We start from the raw sequence: 22,768 nt of genomic DNA, 5'->3' as shown, positions 1-22,768 counted from the left end.
TTGTCTCATAACACGATAATTAGAGGTTTCGAAACTATAACCACAATTAGAAGTTTTTACTAGGAGTTTTTCATCACATCTCTTACTGCTACGCTCTTTTTGGTTTTCTATCACTGAATTTAGAAGTAATACTTTTTGGCACATGTTCTTTTATTTTTGTTTTCAGATACTTGTCCAATAAAGCGCCTTTCGCAGTTGCACTTAAAATTACAAAATTCAAATTTTTTCTTTCTCTTGGCATTGGTTCATTTCTGGATCGTTGAAGTTTCAAGTTATCAGACAAATTAATACACGGCCGTGTCCCTGATCTAAACTATCATAAGCTTTTCGTAGACTAACTAATACTGCATATTAGTATTTCTTTACTTTTATCAAATGAACAAAACAAACCAATACAAAACTACGATAGTAGAATAACTTTTAAAAAAACTAAACTGAAATTGCTCGAGATATTACATTAAGTAAAAAAAAAAACCATATATATATCTTAAAGTTGTTTGTTTTTAATTAACATTCTTAAACTTAGGTACTGACTTATTAATTTGTAAAATTTTAAAGCTATATACAAAATAAATACATACCTTCAATATATTTAAATGTTTGTGCGTTAATAAAAAAAAAGCACTGTTGCTAGTAAGTTAAAATATTTATTACATAATAATATTTAAAACAAAAAATGAATTAATATACGTTTGAAGAAATAACTTGAAACTGTTACAATCTGAAATTTAAAATTGTTAATTTTTTTGTACTTAAGATTTTTTTATAACAAACTTAAATAAGTGTGAATAAAGACTAACATAGCTATTTTTAAATAAATAAGTTTTCTGAACTTATAGCTTTTTCAGTGCTAGTTTTGTAACACAGTTGTACAAACTGCAATAGTTTAGTTAGTTGCTATCTATTGAGATTGTTTTCACAAGATACGATAAAAACTGCTGACTCTGATGAGAATTCAGAAGAATTAAGAGCATCGAGCCTAACTCGTGAACAACACTTTGAACACGACCCAAATGCGAGTGATCGCCTGGTAGTTTGCACATAAAAACAACATTATATGTATAAGTGGAAATTCTTATCTTAAATAAAGAGGGTTATGTAATAAGTGCCTTATCAATAATAATAGCGCAAAAGAACTCGTCTAATATTAAAAAGTACTTAATAGATGCGCAAAAAATAACCTATAGAAATTCATACTAAATTTTAATTTAAAAAATACTTATACTTTAATGTTTACCTTTGAAAATCATCTGAAAAAATACTAAAACATAACTTTAGTGGATTAAATAAATATTTAGACATTTACACATATTTTTTTTTCAAAAATAAACAGCCAGTTTCATGTAAACTGATAAATATATTAGATTATTTAAAAGACCACGGCTATTTAAAAAGTTACCTAATAAAATTATGGGATCTATTACTCAAAATAAACTATATAAAAATATATTTTTTATATGTTTTAGGAGATTACTAAAAGCTATCTTCTATTTAAGGAAAGTTAATAGTGAATACGTTTATTTGGCTTTAATGACATTGACGTATTCCAGTTTTAGCAATTATAATTGTACATTTTTTAAATTTAGGCTATTAGTATTTAGTATAAACTTATTAGTATATTAGTTTGATTTCTTTTGTGTAGTAATATGTACTAAGTATTGATATTAATGCTTCATAATAAAAATAACTTCTTTAATTATAAACGAGATTTACTGATAAAAAACAAAATGTACAATACTTTTAGCTTACTTTTTTATTTGTTTCTTTCTTATAATATATTTATTATAGAAAATATAAAATAAATTTTATATTTTTATAAGGTTTTATTGTAACAGTTGATTCTAAAAGTACAAATATATTAAACTAAAGATTTCAGAAAACCAAATTTGAGGCTGTTATTTAATATTAATAAACCTTAACTAAACTTATAATTTAAAGCATTTTTTTGATATATATATATATATGCTTATTCCAATAAATTATTTAAAAGCCCTTGAAGTGAGCTCAGTAGAAGGTGTTCAAGTTTAAATAATAACGTTATTATATATATATACATATATATATATATATATATATATATATATACATACTTAAAAAAATGGTGAAATTAGTTTTATTAATACTCTAACTTTAAATAAACACATAACGATATTCATACATAGCAAACCAATACATAAACTGTGATACACAAAATAAAAGGTAGGAATGAAACAGTAAGTAATGACACCAAAGCGCCCAAAAAAACTGAATCCAATGGATTTGATTTGGTATATTGTTATTATAAAGTACGAGAGCGGCACAAATAAGCAGGCCAACTAAGGAGAGTTTAATAGTAGTTAAAACGGACTGAAACCAATAAGTCAGGGCTTAAAAAAGTCACATCTTGTTTTTTTGAAAAAAAACATATTAAGTTGAATTTTTATTAATTCTAAAATCTCCAACTAGATATTTATCATCAGGCTGACTTTTTTGATTTGAAGTATATTGAAGTTAGCAAAAAATACTTACGATGTAAATCTTTTTCAATTTTGGTTTTAATTAAACGTAAAACTTTAAGTCCTGAAGGTGCTACGAGTTAAACAACATTTGAATTAGTTGTATAAAAATTTACACTTGCTTTTAAGACAACTGCATTTAAGAAATTATTTTTTGTAAAATTTTAATAAACCAAGGCTGATTCAAGCTAGGTTTTAGTCACTGAGACTAATTTTCCTTTGCCTTAAATGAGCCCTGCTCTTCTTAAACTTGATAGCAATTTAAACATAATATTCTACATTTGAATAAATTGTTTTATAGAACAAAAATGTACTTAACAGTGTCTAGCTTTGTAATAGAAGTATACAAAACTAACTTTACTGAAAATAAGAATATATAATAACACTGTATTAATGGCCTGTTTTGTGTTTACATTCTTTCTAAGGATTAAAAAAGCCCTTGTTTTTTAATTTTACAAATGCCGTGGTTACTGTACAGGAAAAATGAGCTTTCTAAATATAAAACAGAAAAATAAGATGATAAATATAAAAAATAAGCTACTTATTTTTATGGTTATAACTAATACATTTTTTAAGATTTTTTTGTTTTTTCAATTTATTGTTATGTAAAAATGCTTTTTAAAAAGATTTTACTATTTAATAGAGTTAGTATTTAATAAAAATCATAGTTTTTAGTGTAGCTATACACTTAGATATTCTCAGACTTGTGTAAAATTTTGTAAAAATCAGCCTAATTTTCTTACTAGTTTGAAGTGTTTTTGAAAGGATCAGGTTGTTTTGTTATTCTTATTTAGATGAAAATGACAAAATAAGTTTTGAACTGATAAATTATTGGGAGTTTTAAATAAATCATGCTTTTTTATTTCTTTGCTCATTCAGAGTTCAAAAATCTTTACTTCTGGCATCTACTTGTCCTAAGGTAAGTATAAATATTTATTTTGGAAATTTAATACTTTTGTTTTATATTATTTAAACCAAAACTATTGCTCCATAAATAATACGGAATACTTTATAGGAGTACAAAAATAGGCATTATGTTTAAAATTCTAAAAAACAGCCAGAACTAAAAAAACTTATCTTTAACATATTCGAATTAAAAATAAAAGTAATTCATTTTATGAATTAGTAAATGTAAATGAAAAGTTTAACAACTAAGTTTTAAAACTAGCTAGTTTTATTTAATCGGCTAAACAATTAGTTAAGCATTTTATTTTTAAGTTTCTAGAAGAAAATTGGTTAACAGCTTCAAGTAAGGCAACTAAAGTTTATTTCAACAACATACAAAGTTGCATGTACACAATAATAACAACCACATCATGCGAAAATTCATACAAACTAGACAATGCATTGTTACATGTGCAAAACATTATTCCTTGGTTTGACATGAACAACAAAAATATCAGTAATTATCATCTATGGGCGAAATTTTGCAAACTGGTATTTTAGACTAAAACTGGTGTAGAGATTTTGAGAAATAACTAAGTAATAATAAAAGGGTTGTTTAAAATGTTAAAACTCACTTATATTTAAATAATGTTAGTTTTTAAAAAAGTATAGTTAACTTTTGTCTAATTTTTACTTGCTGTTTTCTTTAGTATACTTACATTGTTCACTTCAAATACTTTAAAGTTACTTACGAAAATATAAAATAATAGCGTATTCTAATGTAATCCGTTAACCAGTATAAAATGACTTTTCAGTTTAAACACCTTGATCTTATCAAAAAGTTCTTAAAGTTCACGGTTAAAATTTCCCGGTAACATGACAATTCAAATTAGGACCACTCAAATTCCGACAATTCAGATTCTTAAAAAAAATATTTAAAAGACTGTATCTCAAAAAGTATTAAAAATTTAAAGAAAATAAAAAAGAAACATGTGAATCTTATTAAAATCTACAAGCTAATTTTTCTTTTTCGAAAAGTCTTAAAAAATTTCGATATATTTTAAAATTATAAAAAATAACTATTTAATTTTATTTTATTTAAACCATATCTCAAATAGTACTTAATGTTTTGCAAACAGAAAAAAAAAATAACTTGTAGATATTTATAGGACCTACTAATATATTTTTTCGGAACAGGTCTAAATCGCACAATGACAAAATTGCACGAGGTTACTAAACCGCACGAGAACAAAGTTGCACGACCGCACAAAATAGCACGAAGCCAGATTTGCACGAAGCCAAATTTGCACGAGGAAACAAAATTACACGAAGACAATTTCGCACCAAGGATCAATTTTGCACGAGTTACATTCTTGCACGAGAGTAAAAAAAATCAGAAAAAAATTAAAAATCAAAAAACAAACAAAAAAATATATATAATAAAAGAAAAAAAAAGTTACTGACCGTGGGTAAGGGTTAGGGGCAACAGCGATAGTAAAAGTAAAAATTAAAAAAATAACTAATAAAAACGATTAAAAAACAAAATTAAAATATTAGAAAAAAAGCTACCGACCGAGGGTTAGAGTGAGGGGTAACAGGGTAGTAAATTTTTTTTTTCTATTAGAAAACAAATACTTTGAAAAATTGAAAAAAAAATTATTGGAAAGAATAAAATTTAAAAAAATAAGATAAGTTACCGACCGAGGGTAAGGGTTAGGGGTAAAAATTATAGTATAAGATATATAAATAAATAAAAATAGTTTAATTAAAAAAGTTAAATAATAAATAATTAAAAATTTGACTCGTGCAAAAATAACTCTGTGCAAAATTGTCTGCTCGATTTAAAGTCTCTCCGTGCAAAAGTGACCCTTCGTGCTAAAGTATCTTAGTGCAATTTTATCTTCGTGCAAAACTACCTTCGTGCAATTTTGTCCCCTCGTTTATTTTGTACGCTCGTGCAAATTTGACAGCTACCCGTATTTTTTATATTTGAAAAATATTCATTACTTTCTTAGTTGTGGCCCTTTCAATTTTTTCTTTAGAATTTGAACTGTCCGAATTTGAATTGTTGTCACCCAAGTTTCCCGATCATGGTCAATAAAAAGGTAGTTTTGAGCAGGAAAAATCTTTTATGCTTTTATTAAACACTTCGCTCTTGTCTTCTTCCAACCACTTGTCCGCGTCAACGTCGTAACTGAACACCCGCCGACTCTGCTCGTTGTACCAGCCCGTGCCCCGGCCCTTTTCGAAGACGAAAATTTTACTTCCGAACGACAGCGCCCCGCACATTTGAAAAGGTAAGTCGACGGAAATTTTACTCCATCCTCCCCCCTCGGCCCCGTCATAAACGTCGCAGCCGAACTGGCCGACGGCAAAAAGCCTGCTCCGCACCGCCACCAGCGCGTGCCCCCACCGCTGCAACGTCATCTCGGGCAACACCCTCCATTTTCCCGTTGTGACGTCATAACTCTCAGCGGAGAACAGCATGTAGTAATCGAACATTCCCCCGCACGTCACCACTTTTTCTTGGAAGACGGCGCACGCCGCGTCGTACCTCTTATCCTTCATCTTCCCTGCTCCTGTGAACCTGCCGCTCCTGGTGTCAAATTGCAGACAGGAGCGCATCGACATGCCTTCGTCTTGGTACCAGTAGTCGTGACCTCCGACGAGGATAATTTTGTCGCCGAACGCGCACAGGCAAAACTTTCGCCGGTACTCGCCCATGACGGCCACCCGGGTCCAACGCTGGGTGGCCCAGGAGTACTTTTCGACGACGACAGTCGCCTTTCTTTTGGCAAGGATTCCCGCAAACACGTACAAATCGCCTTTCAAGCAGATACCCGTCGCTTCGAGCATTTGTTTGTTGTGGTTCAAGGGCGGCAGGGCTCGGACCAGTTTCAACCCGGGCACGCTGTACTGTTTTGCGTTTGGGTTGTGTCTGTCGTTGCGAGGCAGCCCCCCGCACACGAGCACGTCGAACGAGGTTTGGCTGCAATACCGGCTTTTGCAGTTGAGCTTGCAGCTTTTGTAAGCTTCATCTAGCAAGTCGTACATTTCGCTGTTATCAAAAAGAGAACCGCGTTCGAACAGCAAGCTGTCTTTATCGGACAGCAAGCAAAGTCGAACTTTCTGCAGCAACTTTAATCCGAGCTTGCTGCGTTCTTCAAAGTTGTATTTCAGCCATTTTATGGCCGCCGCCAACACTTCACGCTCGGTTGTGACGTAAAGTTCCGAGCTATCGAGAATTTTCAGGACAAGGGCGAAATCCAGCTCCGAAAAGCTTTCAGTTTCGGCTATGATCGCAAAACAGCGCTCTATATAGCTTTGTGTCGCTTTGAAAAGGCCTGATAAGTTGAATAGCGATGCAAGCTGGTGAAAGGTCAAGGCGTTGCCAATTTTAAGCTTCTTAGTATAAGTTCTGTCAGTTTCACACACCAAACTTTTGTTCAAAGAAATTTTGCTTAATTTTGTCGCCGCAACTAGGTCATTGTCATCTACTTGTGAAAGTGAACCTGAAAAATTACTTTAGAGTAAGTACATGCGTTTTTTGTTCTTTGTACTTAGTTATGAAACATCTGTAAACACTAAACGAAACAAGCGTCCTGATAAATATTAAAAATAAATTTTCCTATCGTGTTTGAAAACATTTAACTGAAACAGTAAATTAATCTTTTAAAAAAGTTTCAACATAGCTATGTATTGACTTAAGATAAGAAAACAAAACAAAAGACATTAAACATGTATTAACCTCGTTCAATCGAGCCACTAAATTTCTGTAAACTTAGGAATTTTTTAACAGCCCAATGCCTGCTTACTTCTGCGTAATCTTTTGTTTTGTAAAATCCATTTAAAAGATCATCTCCAAAATTTACTGTCCTCTGAAAATCGTTTTTTTGCTGGCTGTTTTCATCGGCAAAATTTGGACAACTTTTCAATGGGTTTTTCTTCATGTTTTAACTAGTCTTTAAACAGTAAATTTTATTTAATAATGATAATTTAAAACTAACTAGCTGCGCAAAGTAAATCATGAAAAAACTCTGTACAGTTTACACACAAAATTACTTCAAAATAAAATATGTGCCCACCAGAATATACAAAGTACTGGTTGTTTTTAAAAGCCTTTATACATAGTTAATATGTTTAGAACTTTTGTAACTTGTGTTACAATAATAACTTTCTAGTAAACAAAACAACACGATTCTATTTTATTTAATTTATGTGCACAGTACAATACTTTTCGTGCACACAGGTGCGTTCAGTGAAGATCACTATGCCACAAAAAATATGATCTTTAAAAAAATGAAACAAAAGTCAGAATCAGATCCAGATTGTTTAAACGAAGTATAATAAAAATATTTATACATTTATAGTAAGAAATACTTCTATAAACTAAAATAAACTTTCAAATGTTTTTAAAGAAAAAATTACAAACATTCAAACTTCAGACAAAAAAATGTTTTTAATTTAGAAGAGTTAAAAAAAGCATGATAAATTTTTTTGGTAGAATTAACAAGGTAATTAGTTTTATAAAGTTTGTAAAAAGTTTTTGTAAACGGATCACATTTTGAAAAACTAAAACAATTCTAAAACAAACAACTTTAAAAATAAATGAATTCTTCGAAATGAAAGTTAAAACTTTTCTTAAGCTTTGGTTTTTCCGGGCTGAAAAAGAAAGTTACTTATGTTTACCTTAAGTTTCTAATCACCTGAATTTTATAAACTATTTTGTTTTAACATATTAATTCTTACTTATACAAGCAAGACATAAAAACAAATTGTAAGTCTACGTCTGATACGTTTTCAAATATGAATGTATCTATGTTTGTGGACTTTGTATTATTAAAAACCTGTTTAGAAGTTATTTAGTGTTAGTTTAAATTATCTTACACGTATTGTAGAAGCAAGATTAGTTAAAGACAAGAAATCAGTGAGTATGTCAAGTTTGTAATAAAAAACAATATATATATGAAGTTTAATTCACAAGTTTCTATCATTTAATCTTCATCAAATAAAAACTTAAGATCTAAAAATGAAACAGATACTATATAATACAAAAAATGAACAATACTGTATAACATAAAACAAAAAGAAACTAAAGAAGATTAACTAATAATTAGTTATTAATGTTAAATTAGTTTTTGTTTATAATGACATTATTAAAAAAACTATTTAATAATTTATTATATTTGAGAAAAAAAATTACTCAGTTTCACCGCTGCATTTCACCGCAGAAACTGAGTAATTGTTTATTCTCAAAAATGTTAAATTATTAATTATCAATCTCCTGTTAGTGGATAGATTACTATGTCCTATATACTTGTTCTAAACTCTATAATTAAAAAAACTATTTGTTGTAGAAAGTTATTGCAACCTAAAAATAATTGGAACGGGTCAAAATTGCACAAGATTGATAAATTTGCACAAAGATAAAACTGCACGAGGTACAAAATTACACGAATTACTTTTGAACGAGGGGAAAAAATTACACAAAGTCAATTTTGCACCAAGGGTCAATTTCGCACGACTTACAATTTTGCACGGAGGGTTATTTTTGCACGAGAATGAAAAATAAGAATTTCAAAACATGAAAATAACAAAAAAAAAAGTTGCCGACCAAGGTTAAGAGTAAGGATTAAAATAGATAGTAAAAAAATAAAATAAAATAAATATTAATTTAGTTAAAAATTTAAAAAATAAAAAAAATCAACCGTGCAAAAGTGCCAGGGTTGCCACTCGTTTTTTCAAAAAAAATTTTCAGGTTTTCCAAATTTCTTCCAGGTTTTTGAAAGCACATCTGTTTTTGATAACTTTTAGTAGTAAGTTATATTTTAGTTAAACAAAATGCTGTTCAAAAGATATAAATTATTTAAGAGTTACTGTAGGTATTGCAATTTTTTTTGTTGGAACCTGTACTAAATTGTTCTAAAATGGTTTTTCGAAAGACATTATGTTGGTTTAATAAAAATAGCTAAAAATCTACTTAATTTTTTTCTTAGTTCGAACGTGTTATCTTTTATTAATTCTTGATATACTATTTTATTAAATGATTATTTGATCTTTTAAAAGTTGCAATAGTTACTTAAGTATTATAATTTTTAAACAAGAAATAAGTGCTGCAACTGATTTAGATTGTAACAAGCAATAATACTTTTCAAGCTTTGTAAATTTTTTTAGAAAACTTAAAAAAAAGTTAAATTGACTGAAGTAAAAAAAAATCATCTTGTGCAAAATGGAAGAATGACAGCATAGAAAATGTGCATTGTTTAGTTTACTATATTTTTTGTTAAAAGATTTTGAATATTTTTGTGTTCACTTCATATTTTTCCGTAAAAAATTTATAACATTTTTGTTATAAGTACAAAGTAATGTTTTTTTTTTAATGACTTTCACACACTAACAATATCAACAAAAAGTTAATTTTAAAACATTATTGTTTCCATAACAACAAAGTTAGCTAAAACTACAGATTTATAAGTTATAAAAACTATAAGTATTAAAATTTTATCTGTTTTATAGAATTAAAAAAAAAATTTAAATTCCAGGTTTTTCCTGTTTTTTTTTGCCTAAATTACCAAATCTCAGGTTTTTAATAAAATGGCAACCCTGTGATTTATTGTAATCACACAAAATAAGCAAACTTTGTCTGTAAAATGGTACTTTTTTCTAATATAAAAGCAAATTCTTCTGCTGTTTTTACATTTAGTTTCATTGATTTTGAATGTCAACTGTGTGGAGTTAGTCAACCAGAAAGATATTACTAATGTAATGTCATTTCTATTGCAAAGTCAATAATTGCTTTGCAATTTATTTAAATGCTTATAAATGAAACAAATCTAAGCAACCAGCATGAGTAAGTCGTCAAACTACTGCTTGATTCTAAATTTCTAGTCACGGAACTTAAGGCACTCTACTCATATTTACTCACTTATTTCTCAAATTCCAAGTTTTTTTTTTGCCTAAGTTGTCAAACTCCAGGTTTTTCAGGTAAAGTGGCAACCCTGAGAAGTATCTTCGTGAAATTTTATACCCTCGTGCAAAAGTGTCTTTGTGCAATTTTGTGCTCTCGTGCAATTTTGTACGCTCGTGCAAATTTGACTGCTACCTAAATATAATATATTATTTTGTATATGTTATATTTATATTTGAACGTGCAGGAGGAAGTAAAATAAATAGTTGTTACAAAATGAAATTTAGTGTTACTGCAAATGACTAAATATTTGGAAAAAATTTTTTAATACTCTTGAAATCAGGGATTTCAAAACTTTTTTTCAAAAGGCCCCAATTTAGAAATTAAAAAAGCTGAAGCCTCCTCATACTAAATTACTCAAAAAATTACTTGTTTTTTCTTCATAATCAACTATAAAATATCTAGTGTAAGTTTCAAATAATGAACTCATGCTACCCTATGGCCTTTTTACTACTCATTGCCCCCTAAATTTCTGTCATTGCACCCAAGGTGGTCACTTGGTCCACTTTAGGAGACCCTGCTTTAAATATTTAACTACCTTAATTTAATATCTAATTTACATATGAACTCTTTTCAATTTCATTAAATTGTTGTTATCCTTAAAGTAAAACAAAATGAATAATTCTAGATATTTAACTACTTTTGTTTCTCTACAGTCTTAAATATATAAAAGGTTATTTTGCTTTTTTCCCAATAAAATTAATAATTTTAATCATGAATGAGTCAGGCTGGTACTTAAATTTAACCTTTTACAACTTTTGTAAGAATCATTAAAACTTTATTGCACCAAAATATAAAACTATCATATATTTCAATGAAAACTAATTTGATTTATAACTCAACAAGTGCAATTTCAAATGGTAGTACTGTTATTAACTCTTTTAAAGATAAATAAGCTAGAAGTAAAATTATCACTTTAAATAATATCTTAAATTAAGAAGATGAAAAACTATGTGGTACTACTTTTATTTCTAACAAAATAAAACTGGTTACTAAAAAACAGTTAATGTAAAATACATAACAAGCTTTTTATATTATAAAACTAGTGTACAAAGTTCCTTTTAAAAGTTAAAAAGCCAAAATAATATTATAGTTAAATATTGACAAGTTGTTCTAAAATGGCTCTTTACTAAAATGCAATTGTCAATTTTATAAAGAATATTATGTACAAGTAAAAAGTTAGTTTCATCGCAAACAATAAAAAAGATATTTTTTAAAATATGAATAGCGGTATATGAATAGGAATGTTTTTAGTAAAATGATATCTTAAATGAAAACGAGTAATAAACTTTGTAAATATTAGAGATTAAGGAAGAACATATATTTTTTTGAAGCCAAAGCATCAAATTTGTATATACTTAAAATTTCTAAAACAAGCTACTAATAAACTAAAAGAAAATAAATTGATAGGTTTCGTTTAAATAATTTATCAATTTTATAATAAAAATGATTACATAAATCTTGGTCTAGTATTGTATAAAACTATAAAAACTATCACAGTTTTATCTATTTTTGTTCAAGTAAAGTTATAATCTTCAAACAGTTACAAAATACTAAGAAAAATTAAAATTAAAAAAAAAAGAGTTTTAGTAGAAAAACAACTTAGTTCAAAAATATTAAGTTGGTATTGTTGTAAATTTTTGAGTTCTTTTTTGTAGCCTAACTTAATTCTAGTAGATTTTTTTTAAAGAAAAAAGGTCTCATTATTGTTTCTCCACAAAAAACATCGGCGAAAGTCTGCAGAACAGAAGTCCGGAGTATAAAGGCTTTTTGCCTTATAAAAAGTTTCAAGTTATTGAAAAAAACTTTAAGTTTATTAATTATAAGCAACTAAAAAGGCTTTGACAGCCAACTAAATTTACTTGGAATTGTTAATAACTTAATTTAGTGCTATTATTTATTGCAAAAGATGAGAAAACAAGTTAAAACTTATTAATCGTGTTTTTATTTGTGTTTCTCTTATTACACTGCTTACATTAAGTATATTTAAAAGATGTAGTAACAAATGTAGGTTTTCAATTAAGCGATTTTTTTGGTTTATTAACCATTTTTAAAGTTATGTGAATTTTCATAATTAAAGTGCACCAGGTCCTTAGATCAAAATTTTTGAGTGCTTCTTTTGTCGTTCAATAAACAATATAAAAAGTGAAAAGTAATTTGTTTTAATTAACTTTAGTTAAAATTAACTTGTGTTTAATATTTTTCAAACATTTACAATTCTTAAACAATGTTATACTTTTCATACAACCTTGTAAAAAAATGCTAAATCTAACATAAATTTATATTTTTAGTTGCATATTTATTGGAAAGTATCAACTTAAGAATTTTGTATGAGGTAAGTTGTGAAGTTATTGAAATAAAAACATTAAAATGTTGAATTTAAAAAAATTGACTAGTTGTACTAATAGTATTCTTGTTTTTAAAACTAACTGTTTTTTATGAAAGGTAAAAAAAAACTATGAAAATGTTAAACAGTTATTTTTTTCTAAACTTTTATGAACTAAAACTAAATTATTGCACTAGTAGGCAAACAAGAATAAAATTTTGAATACTGAACTATTATGAGCTCAATTTACAAATCATTTTAAACAGAAAATTTAAAGCTAGTATTCATATTGTATTAAATATAAAAATCTTTAGGCATCTTTGTGTAGTAATAATGAAATGTAGTTTGATGTACGAACTGCTATATTTATTTTGGTATCATAAGAAAGAAACAGCCCTTTTTACTGTCCACTGAATGACTCCTAAAGTATAAAATTGGTAAATTTGATGTAGTTTATTGCAGAACAATAAAAAATGCACTCAAAATGTTTGGTCCTAGGACCTGGTGCGTGAAAAAACCCTTTTGGTTATTGATATATATATATATATATATATATATATTACTCTTGCAACTCAAATTTTAAATCTGTCATTAGAACCTTTACACCATTCAGGTCAAACTATTTTAGTTGATATAACATCATTAATAACTTTTCTCTCAAAAAACTGAAAAATGTGCAATGGCATATAATACGTTACATCCAAATACAAAAAAATAAATGTGAATGCTCACAACAAAAGTCAATAGATTGGTGTGGATAAAGACATTTTGGTCATCAAGCTGGGCACTATTTGCTTGTAATTAATACTTTCAGCTAACTTTAAAACAATAATGATAAAAATTAATTAAAAACATAAAAAAAAATGATTATATATACACTACAAAAAACAATTTAAGTTTGAAAATGGTAAGCACCCTTTTTTAACCCATCGCTGCTAATATTTACCATGGCAACCATAGTTTACCATGGGCTCCACACTAGAGTGCTTATTTTTCAGCTACTTTTGATTTTCTAGCTACAAAAAACTTAATGTTTTGGTAATATCAAAAAAAAAATTACTTACTAGTACAAAGTTTTAGATGATTAGAAGAAATTTTCACCAATTTTAAACAAAAAACTGGAAGTTTAATAAAGGTTACAAAAAGTGATAAAAAATACATAAAATCAAGAAATTCCACCATAAAACTTTCTTTAAATTGTTTTAAATTGTTTGCATGGTGTTTGTGTGACAATAAGTAAAAAAAAAATTGAGCTTAAAACTCCAAGTTTGCAATTTTCAGACCCCATACATTTTGCATTGGGGTGAAAATTTGTTGGGGTAGGGTTACACCTTTATCTGGAAAATTTTTAGCTTAACATTTTAACTTTTGATTGAGGGCATGGGGGGGGGGGGCGGGGGGTCTGACATTTTCTTTACTAAAAATAACATTGGAACTAATATAAAAGCTTAAAGTACAAACTACAAGCCAGTTTTTATAGAACTAAAAAATCTTATTTAACTTTTGAGATATTGTAGTTTTTATAAAAAAATTCCGATACATACGTATGGACCACAGATTTTTTTGGGTCAATTTTCTTGGAAATTTAAACTATTTTCTTCTCCTTTATTTTTTAAGCTAGAGACCTAAAACTTTCAGGAAACATTCCTTTTATAGTTTAAAAGACTTTGATCGTTATAATTTTAAAAATATTAAAAAATAAAGATTTTAGATAAAAAAAACAAAAAAATAGGTAGGATTTTTTTTTATAAAAATTTTATTTTTTAAAATTGAAAAAATTCCTGCATTCCATCTTTTCAAAATTTAAAATACTTTTTCTGTAAAAATCTGGATAAGATTGCTTAAAAAATGAAGGAGAGGATATATTTTTAGTGAAATGGTCTTTTCCTGTGTTTTTAGTTAGCCCCTTCCATTAGGAACCTATTGCGGTCACCAGCTTTGATCTCATATCTCAAAAATTACTTTTAATTTTATCAAACAGTAAAAAATATCAGATAGCTCAAATAAGACTCTTTAAAATAAGATCAACTTGTAAAAATCAAGGTGGACCCCCCCCCCTGTGCCCTTAACAGGGTTGCCACCATACCTGGAAACCTGGAAAAACCTAGGATTTGAGAAATTAAAAAAAAAAAACCTGGAATTTTTAATAGTTTTAACATTTTCAGTGGTAAAATTGTAATTTGACACAAAATATCTATCATATAATTAAGATTTTTGTCATCATCAAAAGTTTTTTTATTAAAAAACACATTTAAAGTAACTTTACAGTATCTTTTCAGTATTTTTATACTATTTAAGACAGTTTCTAAAATAGAAATTAACTTTAGAAAGAAACTAAAAATAGACCCAAAAATGTGTACTTTTAAAAACCTGGAAGAAATTTAGAAAACCTGTAAAAAATTTTGAAAAAACAAGTGGCTACCCTGTCTTAATTAAACAATTAAAACTCCTATAGCTGATAAAAGCTGAACATTTCATTTTAACTGTTAATTCTTTTTACAACCATACATTACTACAAAGAGATTTTAATTTTTACATTTAACTTTTGAAACTAGTTTTTTTCTTGATATAATATTTTTAGCTAATGAAGTAATGTTTATCTTTTTTCTATGGTAGAAAATATCAGACTTCTTCTTTAGTCCTGAACAAGATGTTAAAAGGTATCTGTGGTTTGCAATTCGAAAACCAAAAGGTACTTTGTGCACCAGGTCCTAGGACCAAATATTCTGAGTGTATTTTTCGTTGTTCAATAACCTACGTATATATAGTTGAAAAATGGCAACTGATACATAAAAGTTAAAATGACTCTATGATAAAGTTTGAAAATTTAAACTATTAAATTTTGAAGTATGTAATATGAATCTGAATTTACATCACATTTTAAAAGAAAATGTTGAAATGATCGGTTTTAGTAAAATATAGGTATGAAAACTTGAAAGTGTAAATCTATCTCCTACATTTCTTGAGATAAAAACTTCAAATTTTCAAAAAATTGTACTCGTTATATAAAATATAAAAAATTGAAAATTTTATGATGAAAATAAACAAAAAGCTTTTTTTGACATAAAACTTAAACTTTTTATTTTTAAAAACTTTGTTACAACAAATTTTTCTATATATCGCTATACACTGACTCAGGACACTCACAATGTTTTAAATTTTTGAAAATTTTGAGATAGTTTAGGTGTTTTAATAATACTAGAATAGATTATGTTCCAGATAAGTAGGATTAGTTGATTGAATTTTATTTTTTCAAAAAATTTGTTTAAGAATTTGAATTTTATTAATTTTGAAAAGTTTAAAAGCACTTTTATAAGGGTATGAAAAAAAAAATCAGGACAGTTTTTTGACTTAAAGATAAGCAACCCTTATATTACAAGGAACATTTCCTGAAAATTGAAGTGGTTATCTCAAAAAACAAAAAAAGGAGATAGATTTTTAGAGATTTCTATTTATTTGTCTTTTTAGTTTTCTTCTCCCATAAGGAACTTATTGTACTCTCCTATTTTAACCTGCTTCATCAGATTTTTTTTTGAATTTTAAAAATCTGTAAAAAGCAACAACATGTTGCTAAGTTAAAACAAAAAAAATCAAATTGTAAAAAAATGATTTACCCATCCCCTATGCCCTTGATACTAAAATAAATACACCTTAAAAATTTATCAACATTTATATATTAATTTAAACAGCGTTTCCAAAAGTCTGGTGTCATGGAAAAACCTTGAATATAACAATTTAGGCAAAAAAATCCTGGAGTTTGAGAAAGTTAAAAAAAAACAGGAAATTTGAACAAAAATCATTAAAAACCTGAAATAACCTGAAACTTTAAAGTAATTTTACACTTAAAATAACAAGATTTTGATTAGATACAAACAATATTTTATAAGAATAACTTTTTTTTGGTATAATTTAAAATTTTTTAAACACAATTAACACATATTAAAGAACACATTTAAATTAGCTAAATAGTATCTTTTTAATGCTTTTATACTATTTAACACAACTTTTTACCTTAAGTTAAATTTTATTCCAAAAATAGATCAAAAAAATTGTTTTTTTTAAATCTGGAAGAAATTCACAAAAAACCTTTGGTAACCCTGTTTAAGGCTGACTTATAGTTTAAACTTAAATTTGGAGCCAATATTGTTTTTTTTAAATTAGATCTTATATTCCTATGCCCTTAATTGAAATTGTATAGTTTAAGTTAGTTATCTTTACAGTTTTGCTTTTTGAATTTAACTTTAAATATTAACCTTTCAGCTACTAAGTAATTTAAGTTCAATTTGTCTTGTAAGTCGTTTAAATGACATATTTCTATGTGCCACAGTCTAAAAATTTTAATTTACAATGTTATATCATAAAATTATTGTTTTTTTTTTTTTTTGAAAACATTTATTTAATGCACCATTTGAGTTTAGTTAAATTTTTACTTTTTCAAGAAGTTCATGTGATGTCATGCTCTTCAACTTCATTTAAAAATATTAACTTTTTAATGCTTTCAGTAAATTAAAGCAAGAAGAGAAATTTTCTAAATGTTTATTCAAAAATTTAAACTACTTTTTAGTAATACAACTATTTTTTAGTTCAAAAACTAGCCCCCTGTTTAAAAATTCATATAAATTCCAGGATTGCCACACACTTAAGATACTCAGTTTATTTAGGATAACTGAATATATTTTAAATTTTTTGAAAATTTCAGAATAATTCATGACAACTCAGGATGTAAATGATTTTTAAACTCAGACCAGTTTAATTTTTTTTGTATACAAAACTTAAGACAGTCAAAAGATTTTTTATAAATTTTAAGATATATTTTTTCCACATCTTTAAAAAAAATTAGTTAGTTTAGTTTCAATATTTTGTTAATTCATGATATTGTATTTATTTAAACATCAAATGTAAATGGGTATATTTTACTTGAAAAAAAAAGAATATTAGATATTAGTAGTTACTAAGTTTTCTAGAGGCTAAAAACTTTTTAGAGACTTAAAAAAAACTCATTATGACTCAATACAGTTTTTGACTCAAAGAGTGGCTTTTGACCCTTGAGGTTCTGAAAAAACATAAACCAAAAATATAATTAAATTTTTTTTATCTTTACTTGGTGTGATTAATTTAATATTTGCATGTTTTTTGTTTGATATAACAATTTTACAGAAAGTTTTTGGTTTGAATTTTAACATGAAATCATTTAAATTATGACTAATGATAACAATTCAAGTGTATTTTAACTTTTATTAGATTTAAAACTTTTGATATGTTCATTACTGTTCAGTTTTTTATCAGGGTGGCCACTAAATCTGGAATCCTGGAAAAACCTGTAATTTGACAGTTTAGACCAAAAAACCTGTAAAAACCTGGAATTTAGAAAAAAAAATCACAAAAAAACCTTGAATTTTGAACAATTTTCACATGTTAAGTATAAAATTTTTGATATGACACAAAAAATCAATTATATAGATAAATATTTTTTATCATCATCAAAAAATTTTTCTATATTAAAAAACACATTTAAAGTAGCTTTACTGTATCTTTTTGGTGTTGTTATACTATTTACCAGAGTTTTCTACCTTAAACTTAACTAAAAACTAAAAATTGACCCAAAAGCGTGTACTTTTAAAAATCTGAAAAAAATTCAGAAAACCTGGAAATTTTTTTCAGTGGCGAACCTGTTTGTTAAAAAGTTTAATCAAAATTGAAATGGCATTTAAAAGATATGATGTTGTCATTAAGAGTTAAAAGTACATCTTAGTTTATTGTGCATCGGTCATTTAATATTCATAAATCCATTTAGATACATAAATAATGATAAACAAAATTAAGAACTTTTTGTGAAAATGATTATATTGAACAAAAGTTTTTTTTTTTTTTTCTAACATGTGCTATTCTCTTTTTTTAATTGTAAGTTAGCTGTAGGTTTTAAGTTAAGAAAATCATTAGTTAGTTTTACACAATTGTATTAGTTGACTTTTTGTGTTCCATAATTTTTCTTCTGCTTGTATTTTATTAAAATAGTCAAACTTTACATATGTTAACCTTGAAGTTTTTTTTTTTCAAAGTTAAGTGTTTGTTTTATATAATACATTAATGCTTATTTATATATTTTGTTTTGACCACAAAAATAATAATATCTAGACAATAAATTTTGACTAAAATTAGCTTTTTTATAATGAACAATTGAAGTGTATTGCAACTTGTAAATTGGAGCAGATATAGTTTGATTAGATATTTTTAGGACCAGATGTAATTACACCTAGTTAGAAACTGTAAATTTTAAGAGTCAGTGAGCTTGTTTCTATGAAAACCACAAATCATCAAAGGAATCGTTTTTAGTATCTTTAAATAAAATAGTAATTATGACCTTAATGTTTTATACTTTGATTAAAAATGTTGTAGTTTTAAAAAAAAATAGTTATAAGTGTTAGTTTATCCGAGAATCTGTTAAACTTAAAAATATGTTTATGAATAAATAATTAGTTACTTGCAAATTAAAGTTTATTTGTTACTGAGGTTTTATTCTAACAAAATTAGTACTTTTATTATATGTATAAAATATACTTAAATTAATATTTCAGTATTTAAATTACACATTTACTTCACAACAAAGAATTTTTCAGTTAAATAAAAAACTGTAGTCAATATAAATGGTATCAAATATTTGTAAAAGATTTACACTAATTAGTTCAATATTTTTACAGATTAAATTTTAATAAACAACTAAGAAAATGGAGTCAATACTTGAGCAAGACAGGCGTCAACATGAAGAGAAAGAGAGAGTGAAAGAAACCATGAAGAAGCTGATCTTGATGAACAAGACCACTCTCAGGGACAACATCAATTGCGACTTTGTCACCAAATCCCTGCTTGACAAGGCGGTTGAGATCAACAAGTCCATACTGGACTTGAAAGCCGACAAGGACGGTTTGAGGAGGGAAGAGGTTCAGGACATCAACGTCATGGGAGATGATTTGAAGGAGTTTTACAGGTATGAAAATAACAAACTGATTAAAAACTTATTATTATATTAAACGTTTTGATAAGGTATTTGAGTAAAGCTTGTATATAAAATTTTTAATGTTCATTGTTTCAAAATTTACTACAATACATGGGATTAGTTTGTTGTTAAAGTAGTTTTGTTGCAACAATTTCTGAAATAATAAATCTAGTACATATTATTTTTTGAATTAAAAATTAAGAACTGATTTTTTGATTCAAAACTGTTAACTTTTTTTGATATTAAAAAATTAAATTAAGTTAAAGGTTCATAGCATTTCATATGATAAAGCTTGCAACAACTATTAGTTCCACAAAACTGATTTAAACTGTTTGTAATTTCTACTGCATAGTTTTAAAACATTTTAGAAAATTAAATCTTAGTTTCAAGCATTTATGGTGATATATTTTAAATATGGTGAATTATTAAAATATTTTTGCTTACATAAAACAGTTTTCCTTAACAAAATACAAATGGCTTCTAATTTAATCAAATCAAAAACGTTACTACAAGTTTTAATAATTTTAAATCTATTTATATTATATCTGTTTGCACAAGTTGTAACTAAGTGTTCTGCAATAGATGAACGTGTAGATCCATTATATCATCTTTCTTATCTGACAGGCAAAAATTCTCTACACATTTTAGTATGTGCTCTTTTATTCTCTTCCTTAGATGTCTTGTTGTGAATCAACAGCAGCTGTACTGGTAAATTACCATACTTTTATTTAATTTTGATACTGGATCCTTACCACCTGGTGTTAATAGTGGCTGTAATAGTGGCAAGTAAAAACAATTCTAGGGTTCGCCTCATAATATGTATTTCTTATTAATTTTTTGCCTTTTAGATAAGAAAGATGATATACCGGTCAAGGTTTTAAATGCATCTAAACGTTCATCTATTGCAGAACACTTAGTGAATAATTCAACTTGTGCAAACAGATATAATATAAATAGAATTAAAATTATAAAAACTTGTAGTAATGTTTTTGACTTGATTAAATTAGAAGCCATTTGTATTTTTTTAAGGAAACCAGTTTTATGTAAGCAAAAGAATTTTGACTATACTGTATCTTTATTTTCGTAATACTTTATAAGGACTGTTTTCATTTTGTTTTGTTTAGATCAATTATAACCTAAATTAACTTATATGATTTTAACTGTTACTAGTTGCTTTTGGTTTTTATGAATCTCTTGATTGCTTTATGATTACATGGTTGCTATATAAGTTTGTAAAATCTTATTACTTGTTAGATTTACACTCAACTGATGAAATATTTTTAGTGTTTTTGAAATTGTTTTTTTGTAACTTATTGTATAATTACTTGTCACTTATGTTCCAATATAAGAATTATTAGATAATTTTAGCTTACAATTTTTTTAAGGTATTTATTGACAGTATTTTAGTTGTTTATGATTTTCACGTGTATTTATATTAAAACGCTACAAAACATAATTAGACTAAATTAAAGCTTCCTTGAGTACATTTAGTAATGTAATATATAATTCCTTTTAACTTAATATCAACCATTTAAAATGTTTGCAATTTTAACAAGAGAGATTAAAATAGTCAAACTTAGTTAATAAGAGTTTATAAGTATGGTAAGTTATTAAAATTCTTAATATGTAAAAGTCCATTTTAAACTTTTTTATAATTGTCACAGGAGACTCCATGAGATCAAGACGTTCCACAGGAAGCACCCGGATGAGATATTCGTCCCCATGTCCGTGGAGTACGACCAGCTGTACAAGAACATCGAGTCTTCCCAGACAGAAGACCCGCTGAGCCTGGTCCAGTTCAGCGGCGAGGAAGGGTACGGAAGGTACCTGGACCTCCACCAGCTGCACCTCAAGTTCATCAACCTGAAGGGGGCCGAGAGAGTGAGCTACGTGCAGTATTTGGACTCCTTCCACAAGCTGAACACGTTCGCCAGGAAGTTCAAGAACAAGCACTACAAGCAGTACGTCGCCGATCTGCTGAACTACCTCATCGACTTCTACAACCGCCTGAAGCCGCTGAACGAGTTGGCTGACAAGTTCAAGGAGGCTGATGAGGAGTTCAAGAAAAAGTGGGAGGCTGGCAGCTTCATCGGCTGGGGCAAGGAAGCCGGTTCTGCCATGACCCACGCCGGAGCCGTCCTGGACTTGTCAGCTTTCAACTCCGTGGACGATTTGAAACTGGTGGGCCTGGACAGGTTGAAGTCTGCCCTGATGGCTCTTGGCTTGAAATGCGGCGGTACTCTGGAGCAGAGAGCGGAAAGGCTCTTCTCAACCAAGGGCAAGCAGCCGGATCAGTTCGACCCGGCCTTGTTTGCCAAGAGCAAGGCCAAGAAGAAGCAGCTGTCCAAGGAGGAGGAGGTGACTGCAGGGCTGGAGGCCAGGGTGTACATGATCGCGGACATGCTGGACAAGCAGAGGGTGGAGACCAAAGAGAACATTCAGAGGAGGCAGGCGAGGAGCGAACAGGAGAAGGATGAAGAAGACGAAGAAGCCGCGTCTGATTCGGACTCTGAAGAAGAAGAGGAGGTCATCTACAACCCGAAGAACCTACCCTTGGGCTGGGACGGAAAACCAATTCCCTACTGGCTGTACAAACTTCACGGGTTGAACATAAACTACAAGTGCGAGATCTGCGGCAACCAGAACTACCGCGGGCCCAAGGCCTTCCAGCGCCACTTCAGCGAGTGGAGGCACGCCCACGGAATGCGGTGCCTGGGAATCCCCAACACGGCCCACTTTGCCAACGTGACCAACATCAACGACGCCCTCTCCCTCTGGAACAAGATCAAGGAGCAGAAGTCGGAGGAGAGGTGGAACCCGGATCAGGACGAAGAGTGCGAGGACAGGGTGGGCAACGTCATCAACAAGCGCACCTACGAGGACCTGATGAGGCAGGGGCTGTTGTGACTTGGGGGAAGTTCCCGTGGTTGAGAACTGTACAGACACTTGAGTTGTTTTATGAACCTTGTAGTTATTGATTTGAATTAGAAGAACTCTATTGTTGTATGATAGTTTTTTTATATTCTGAGTTGTTGTTCTTACTTTAAGAAATAACACACATGTTAATTTTTTTTTATTTTTATAACAGTTTTAATGTAGTA

The 22,768-nt window shown here is 28.3% G+C and overlaps 1 protein-coding gene across 1 annotated transcript; it reads left to right on the top strand.

The window, feature by feature from the left end:
• The first annotated feature begins 19,377 nt into the window (after positions 1-19,377).
• On the top strand, positions 19,378-22,576 carry LOC145837233 (splicing factor 3A subunit 3-like). Its single transcript, XM_082945025.1, has 2 exons — positions 19,378-19,658; positions 21,332-22,576. The coding sequence occupies exons 1-2, from the start codon at positions 19,399-19,401 to the stop codon at positions 22,572-22,574; spliced, it is 1,503 nt and encodes a 500-aa protein (XP_082801151.1). The 5' UTR covers positions 19,378-19,398; the 3' UTR covers positions 22,575-22,576.
• Positions 22,577-22,768: the final 192 nt, after the last annotated feature.

The sequence above is a fragment of the Thalia democratica genome, chromosome 5, assembly GCF_965202585.1.
Source record: "Thalia democratica chromosome 5, ktThaDemo2.hap1.1, whole genome shotgun sequence".
NCBI lineage: Eukaryota > Metazoa > Chordata > Thaliacea > Salpida > Salpidae > Thalia > Thalia democratica.
This window is presented reverse-complemented; position numbering and strand designations above follow the sequence as displayed.

Coding starts and splice junctions, on each gene's coding strand:
- LOC145837233 (XM_082945025.1), top strand. CDS start 19,399: ATGGAGTCAATACTTGAGCAAGACAGGCGTCAACATGAAGAGAAAGAG. Junction 19,659..21,331: donor GATTTGAAGGAGTTTTACAG/GTATGAAAATAA, acceptor TAATTGTCACAG/GAGACTCCATGAGATCAAGA.